Source organism: Arvicola amphibius, chromosome 17 (genome assembly GCF_903992535.2).
Source record: "Arvicola amphibius chromosome 17, mArvAmp1.2, whole genome shotgun sequence".
Lineage (NCBI taxonomy): Eukaryota > Metazoa > Chordata > Mammalia > Rodentia > Cricetidae > Arvicola > Arvicola amphibius.
Genome location: NC_052063.2, coordinates 36,930,859 through 36,939,014, shown reverse-complemented (window position 1 = coordinate 36,939,014; position 8,156 = coordinate 36,930,859). Strand labels below are relative to the sequence as shown.

Here is an 8,156-nt window from a genome sequence, read left to right as displayed (position 1 = left end):
TTGTAAAATTATATCAAATAACTCTAAGCATTAATCATCACTATTAATTCCACTTCATGGGCAAGAACGTCAAAAGAGGCTGACTAGTTTGCTCAGGTCACACACTGGGCAGAGAGCAGGGACTGAATTTATGAAGACCCTGTCCACTGTGCACTAGCCTCTTAAAGCCTACAACAAACCAGACGCTTTAAACAGACACAATGTCTTAAACCTGGGCCCATCCTAAAAATCCCAGCCAGCTCATACATAAGGAGTTCTCAGACAACTTCTCAATACTTGAAGTTCTTTGTAATATTCATATATAGTTATCCCAAATGCATTGTCACAAGACAGCAATTGCCTCAAAATAGTTTCAGTTTATTTCAGTCAGATATTAATGCAGTTAAACATTTTTACTAGCAACCTTACGGTAGCTGAAAGGACGGATCTTGAAGTGAGCCACACTGACTTAGGTTTGTCACTCTACAAAGTGACCTCTAACTTCCTGCTCCGAGGACTGAAGGAAGAGGAACCCGAGGCTCAAGTCTCCACAGGGGCAGTTTTCAAACCAGGAGATACAGGAGTTACTGGATCTGAAAGCAGTATACACTAATATGAGAATTTTCTCAATTACTTCTCAGAGCAGGAATTTTAACTGAGTTTTTTTGCTACCTGCCTTGAATCAAAATTTCAAGTAAGGTTCCTGGATTCAAGTGATATTCCTGTTTCAGTCTCTGGAAGATCAGAGGTGACATTTGTATGTCTTGTTAAAAAAGAAAATTTGAAACACAAGTTTTTTGAGCTGTGGAGGGATGGCTTAGCACTGATAAATACACATAGTCACAAACAGCTGCCGCAAATTAACAATAACAACAAAACTCTTAAAGTTTAGAAGGGCCTAAGCCAGACGGGGAGACTAGTTTACTAAACCAGACCAGGAGATGACTAGTTTACTAAGCCAGACAGGGAGACGACTAGTTTACTTAGCAGGCACAAGGCCTTAAGTTCAGCACTGCTCCCTGAATGTCCCCCCAAATCTAATCTACATGAGGACAGTGTTTTTAACTTGACCTACAATTCTTACTCAGAGTTTTCTATTTCCTTTCAGAACTATGACTCTACATTCACTTTCTTTCCATTTTATTTATCAAAAGCTTTAACAAGTTTCTCAAAAACATTTCTCCTTTATCTCATGTTATAATTCTTTTCCAAATTGAGTATTTACATAATGCATTGTAAGCATAGAAAATTACCAGCCATAAATGATGAGGGAATCAATGATATTCTGAACCTAATAGGGAAAGGAAAGCAAGCATGAAGTATACTAGAGAAAAACTGGATCACCAATTAGATTTAAAACTAATTTATCAAAGAAAACATGACCGAGGTTAACTAGTAGGGCTGGGATGAAACATGTAATCTATCCATTCAGAGTTTTAACTGTACAGCTCTGAAGAAACACCTACTCTACATTACAAAGATTTGGCCTTGAAGCCAAGAAACGTTCCTGATTCTATTACATAACCAGTATAGCTCAACAACGTAGAGATTGTAAGAAAAATGTAGAGAATCGTGTTGGGAGCTAAGACAGGAATCTTGCAAAATTAGATAAAATATCCAGTCTGACATAAACACCATATGGTAACCGCCCTGAGACAGGAGTTGGATGCTACGTGTTAAAATTATGACACAGAGAGGAAGTGCTGGAGAAAATGAAATTTGCAGTTCGGTCTAAATCTCACCACTTTAAGACTGCCACAGCGGCTCTCAAGTCTCTCCTCCATCTACTCCGACTTCACCTCGGCGGCATCGCTATCAGGCCACAGCGCTTTTGCAATGGTGGGTGCTTTAAGATACTCCATGGCTACATTATTTGCTGGGTTTTAGTTCAAGATGAACCTTAAGGTAATATTTATAGTAACATTTAGATATGGGTTTAATTTTTATGTGTTTGGGTATTTTGCCTGAGTGCATGGAGAGCATCATAACTCCTCGAAGTGGAATTACAGACAGTTGTAAGCTGCCATGTAGGTGCTGAGAATTGAACCTGGGTCCTCTGGCACAGCAGTCAGTGCTTTTTAACTGCTGATCCATCTTTCCAGTGCCCAAATTACTGCTTTGTAATAAAAAAATAGAAACAGATGAAACAGAAGTAACATGCTGCCTGTAATACTTCCAGAAAGCAAGCAGTGCAAACATCAGTAAGTAGTACTGAGATGACATAAACCTATCAGCAAAGTGTTTACCTCCCAAAACAAAGGCTCTTTCCCCAAAAGGCAAAACAACCCCTCTCCCCAAAACACAACAAAAAGACCTACAAATTTCACATGCCCTCTCTAAGAAAAGGGACACCATTCTGCTATTCACAACACAGCACAGACATGACTGTTCCAAGTTTAGCTACTGAATCCATTTATTTATAGCAATCCCATTCTGTGTCTTGGCAGCAGAATCATAGGCTCAGAAATACAGTAGGCGATAGCTGTAAACGACTTCACATTGTCCATCAATAGGACGGCAGCGAACTTCAGCAAAAAAGGCAGCAGGGGTCAAAGTGGAAGGCACTTCTATAATCACACTTAATAAGAAGCCGTCACCACGTCTCTATCGCTCTGAATGGGATGGAAGAATAGGTGAATGGGAATGGGTAGAGAATGGAAAGAGGATCCCTCTTCATTCTAAGTTAGAAAGTGAGGTAAACATAATTTAAATTGGAGGGAATCAAAGTGATGCCCAAGAAAAGGGAAAGAAAAAGAGATGAATACTCTTTGGATATAACAGTGGCTATATCCTGTGATCAAACAACCTGAATAAGTGCCTAAGAAGGTCCTTATGAAGTCCACACTCATATTAAACATTTTTTTTTTTCTGGAGAATCAGAAACTTATGATCATCACTGTATTAGAGTCAGAGCAGCAGCTTTGGAAAGCTGCTTAAAGATAAATGAGGAGGCGGACTCTCAGCTAGTCACTGGAAGATCACAGAGATTGTTCACAGACAGAGGACTCACCTCAGCTCCTCTTGCCTGCTTTCTGAGCAAGGCGTCACTGTGTAGTCCTGGCTGCCCTGGAAGCCTTGTGAAGCTTCCTGCCTCTGCCTCTTGAGTGCCGGGCTTAGAGGCATGAGCCACTACACCCAGCTTATCTGCCTGGCTCTTTAAAGCTAACACTGCTAATACAGTAAAATGACCGATTTAATCCAAGTCTTCTGAAAGAGTCTGCATGTACATTGAGATACAATGACAACTTTCTTTCCCATTTACAAAAACATTAAAATAAAAGCACCACTCTACTCTCTAGATACAAAATTTTAATTCAAATGGCCATAAAGTATTAAAGCTATTTACCCACTATATTTAAGACTGTAGTACAACATGCCATGTAATGCTTGCTCTTCTCACAAATGATTAAAAAAAACCACAAAACCATAGTTCAGTTTAATAAAGATAGCCACAGGATGGTAGTGGTGCAAGCCTTTAATTCCAGCCCTAGAGAGGCAAAGGCAGGTGGATCTCCGAGTTTGAGCCCAACCTGGTCTACTGAGCGGAGTTCCAGGACTGTCAAGGCTACACAGAGAAACCCTATCTGGAAAAACAAAACAAACAAACAAACAAACAAACAAACCAGTATTGTAGCCCTAAGCATTGCAAATTGTAATACTTTTGAAATTCGAAGTATTTCCAAAATACCAAATCTAGTAAGTGGGAACATTGTAGACGTGTAGTAAAGCTTTTGAAGAGACCATTACTGTCTACCTCTGTGGTAGTTTTCTAGAAAAATCTATAAACCACAGTAATCTGAACCCAGACATTAATCTACTTTGGGTCTTGAGGATTTGGCTATCCACATGGATTATTTTATATGATAGTGCCTTTTACTGACAGGACTGTCACAACATTTCATTGTAGGGTGCATTTCCAATGTTTTCTCGCACTGTTCATAGTGTATGCTAATTCCCTCTCAGTTTCTTAAGTGACCATTGACCAAATGCTTACGTAGGACTAGTTGGTACCAAACTCACAACAGCACAACATTCTTCACACTGTAGAAGAAAGGACAAATGATTGCTTTGGCTGCTACTAAAAGCGAATGCTACCCACTAGGATAACATAAGTAAACTAAATTGTCCACTGTTTTCTTCTGATGCTATTTAGGATTTAAAGAATGAAGCAGGTGTTCGCTCAAAAACCATATGGGGAATCAGGTAAAAACATAAATGTTAACGTGTGCATTTCTATTTTAGTCAGACTTAATAATCTTTTTTTCTTTTAGGCACATAATAGACTTTTAATAAATGCTATGCAAAATGCATATAGTAAAACTAGAAAACTTTAAAATTAATCATAAAAAGATAAGACACTACCAAAATTGCCTTTTCTTCCTTGGTAGTTGTCACACTGCTAGGTTCCAAAAGGTGGTCTATACAAGTACACAATTACATTAAACCCTGTGTTCAGCAGTCTTTAAAAGAGATGGTCACTGGTAAAAAAACTCAGTATGAGATTTAAAACTCATTGCACTGAGATGGGGTGTGATGATGGGGATTGAACCTAGGTTGAATCTAGTAACTCCATGAAGCCCAGGTCTCATAGTGACTGAAGAATTCAGTTCATAATTAAAGAGCAAGGACAATGTATTAATCTGTCTGGGACCAGCACATAGTTGAAAATACGGTTGAGAAGAATGTGTGATCCATAGGCATTAATTACAGTACTGACTCCTTCGGAGTTGAGAGGAATTTGAGGAGAAGCCTGACGATTAGTCCACCAAGGCCCACTTGCTTGACATTGAGACTGTCAGGAATTACTGTGCATTAACACATTCATCTCATTTTTATGCCTGATCTATGCAGCATGACACTGCTGTTGAAAGCTAAGACTGTAGCAGCTCAAGTTGTTTAGTTCAAGTAAGACTCTTGACTTACAGATAGCCTTCACTGGAGAATAATCTTTTAGATGGCAATTGATCTGCTATGAGCAGACACTTATTTTATATAAACTCAGGGCAATATTGTGAAAATGTTGCCACCCTTATTATTTAGATACTTTATCAGTGATTTCCCTACATTTTAAATCCACAAGCGAATATATCAAAATATAAAAAATACACGGCTTGAGTCATTCTTTTCATACCTTTAAGAAAACACGAATAGCATAGTCTATGAAATGCCATGTTTTACCTTAACCTTACATGAAATAATAAAATAGAAATTCATTGATTCATGTGAATAAAAATAATATTCCTTCAAAATAGGCCTTACCACACGTATACAGAATATAGTGCAAATTAAATCATTACATAATTAAATTAGCCTCAAAATTGTATCTCATTGATTACTCAACTTTAATGTCTCCTTATAGTTTTATGATTATTCTGGAGAGTCCAAAATTTATAAATCTTGTTAAAGTCAAAAGCTTTCTAGTGCATTAAAATAATATCAGCCCCATTATCATTTCTTATTAACAGCAATGTTTTCAACAACTGCGAAATGAAATTTTAACTTGGAAGAAAAAATATTACAACAGCATAATTAAACAAATACAGCAAGCTAGGTCAAAGTCAGTTTTGTGAGAGACTGGTCACGTGCTCCGTAACGGCAGGAGGTGCCGTGCTCCACTACAGTGAGCTCACTGCTGGGACGTGCGCGCTGCCTCCGCTCACTCACTTGCTGGTGACGCCCGTTTTATACTGTAGCTTAGCCCAGTGCCAGTGCCGAGTCCTCTTGAAAAGAATTCAGAAAAGGAAGCGCAGAAATGAACAAAACCTCACAGGCAAAGTTTCATGAAATCTCAAGTCATCTTGCCTTGGTCATTCAAAGACAGTGACAAATGTCATAGGAAAATCAGCAGAAATATAAAATATGACAATCTTTAAAATTCAGACAGCAAATATAAAAACAGACACTTAAGAGCTTGGAGAGAGGCTAAAGAATGAGGTATGATTGGGTCATCGTGCTACAATGTATCTCAGTGTATTAAGTTACAACCTGTGTTTCCAAGGTGCAAAGTCAGCAGACCATAACTTCTGCTGTTCACATGATCCTCTGGCCAGAGGCCTACAGGTCACCAACAATGCATGTAAAAAGCATGACGCTGTGTGATTACATGATAAGCTTATCTGCCCAATAAGAAGGCAAATCAGAAGTAAAAATGTAAGCAAACAATTTTGTATTAATAATAAATACGCCTTCAAGCACTTTAACATCAATATTTAACATCAATTTTAAATTTTAAATAAATGCAACTATTTTATACAGAACTGTACCATTTATTATACACACAGTACATCAGTTCCCTTTGTTCACAAAGGCTGGTTGTAGATAATTATGGAATGTTATAGTACCACCTGGCATAAAACTTCAGTACAGTTCTGTACTTGATAAAGGGTGCAAAACACCAGCCTCAGAAATATGAATGGAAATATCTTTTCTTCCTTTTTAAAAAGCACATCAATGGCACACACACCACACACTGTACATAAGCTCACTTTTAAATCACCAACTGAAGATATGATAGCAGGTACAAGGGAGAACTCTCTATCCCGATCCCATCAGTTCTCTCATTAAAGGGCTGGTTCCTTCAGGAGCCTCTGTTGACATGTACACTTTCACAAGAATTACTGAGCCCAGATAATTACACTTTAAAGAAGGCAAACAACAGCTGCCAAGAATTACTGCAGTAAGAAACGTCCTTCTCATAGAAGACTCAGGAGCAAACCTTCCTTAGGTTATCTGTCTTCCTTCACGTGACTGTAGTTGGTCAAGATTCTCCATTTTGAACTTTGGATGCTGGTGGCTGCATGAAATCCTTAAAGGGAACTAGTGCCTCTTTAAGAGCAGAACAAACTTCTGAGGATGAACACGTGATACATTCTACCAAAGTTGGATATAAGGCAATTACTTGTGCCCATGTATTTCCATCAACTGTGAAGAGAAAAAGTACAAAAATCTCAAAACAGAGTTGATATAAACTGCAGTCACCCAATTTACAAAAACACAATGTAAAAACTCTAACAGAATGGTTCTGAGAGCATCTTTTAATTTTTAAATTTTGTAAGATTTCCTGATATAATAATAAAGCATGAGAAACTGAGATAATACAGTATTGTGTACTTAGAAATTAGGTAAGAAAGTAGTTAAGGGGCTGGAGAGATGGTTCAGTGGTTAAGAGCACTTGCTGTTCTTGCAAAGGACTAGGGTTTGGTTCTCAGCACCCAAATGGCTGCTAAATGTCATTTCTAACTTAAGTTCCAGGGAAATCCAATGCCTTCTTTTGGCCTCCTCAGTTATCAGGCACAAAAGTACACATACATATACACAGACAAAACTCATACACATAAGACAAACATAAGTAAAATCTTTAAAAAAGGAAGATAAATGGTCAATTGAGTACAGACTCACCAATGCCAACAACTTGAAAATAAGGCATATTTTAAATGATGCTTCCATTTGTGAAAACTTTTTACATTAATAAAGTAACAAAACAATCCAAATCACTATTTTCTATATAGTTGCCAGAAAACGTAGCGTGCATGTGCATATCAAGAACAATTGAAACATTTTTTATTCAGTTGCCTACTAAACTATCTTCCCATAAGTCTCTCAGTAATGCCTTTGACACTGACTGCAATTTCAAACCAGGGAGCAGACACCATCTTCTCGCAGGGCTTGCTAACCCTAAGGTGTGCCACCAGAGTGGGGACAGTCACATCTGCCTTCCTCCAGAGTGGGGACAGTCACACCTGCCTTCCTCCAGAGTGGGGACAGTCACACCTGCCTTCCTCCAGAGTGGGGACAGTCACACCTGCCTTCCACCAGAGTGGGGACAGTCACATCTGCCTTCCTCCAGAGTGGGGACAGTCACACCTGCCTTCCTCCAGAGTGGGGACAGTCACACCTGCCTTCCTCCAGAGTGGGGACAGTCACACCTGCCTTCCTCCAGAGTGGGGACAGTCACACCTGCCTTCCTCCAGAGTGGGGACAGTCACACCTGCCTTCCACCAGAGTGGGGACAGTCACACCTGCCTTCCTCCAGAGTGGGGACAGTCACACCTGCCTTCCTCCGCATCTACCAAGCGGACGCTTTCCATCAGCTCCAACAATCTGCTCACACTGAAGTCACACATGACAGTCATGTTTTCTGTCATCTGCTAAGTTTTCCCAGTACTGGGGACTTCTAC

General features: G+C 39.2%; 1 protein-coding gene across 2 annotated transcripts in view; it reads right to left on the bottom strand.

The window, feature by feature from the left end:
- Positions 1-3,409: 3,409 nt before the first annotated feature.
- Positions 3,410-8,156, bottom strand: part of Mon2 (MON2 homolog, regulator of endosome-to-Golgi trafficking) — a 79,237-nt gene continuing 74,490 nt past the window's right edge. For both annotated transcript variants that reach the window (XM_038314382.2, XM_038314383.2), the window contains one exon: positions 3,410-6,900. In XM_038314382.2, coding sequence (XP_038170310.1) covers positions 6,737-6,900 — 164 coding nt within the window. In that variant the 3' untranslated portion in view covers positions 3,410-6,736. The remainder of the gene's footprint in view (positions 6,901-8,156) is intronic.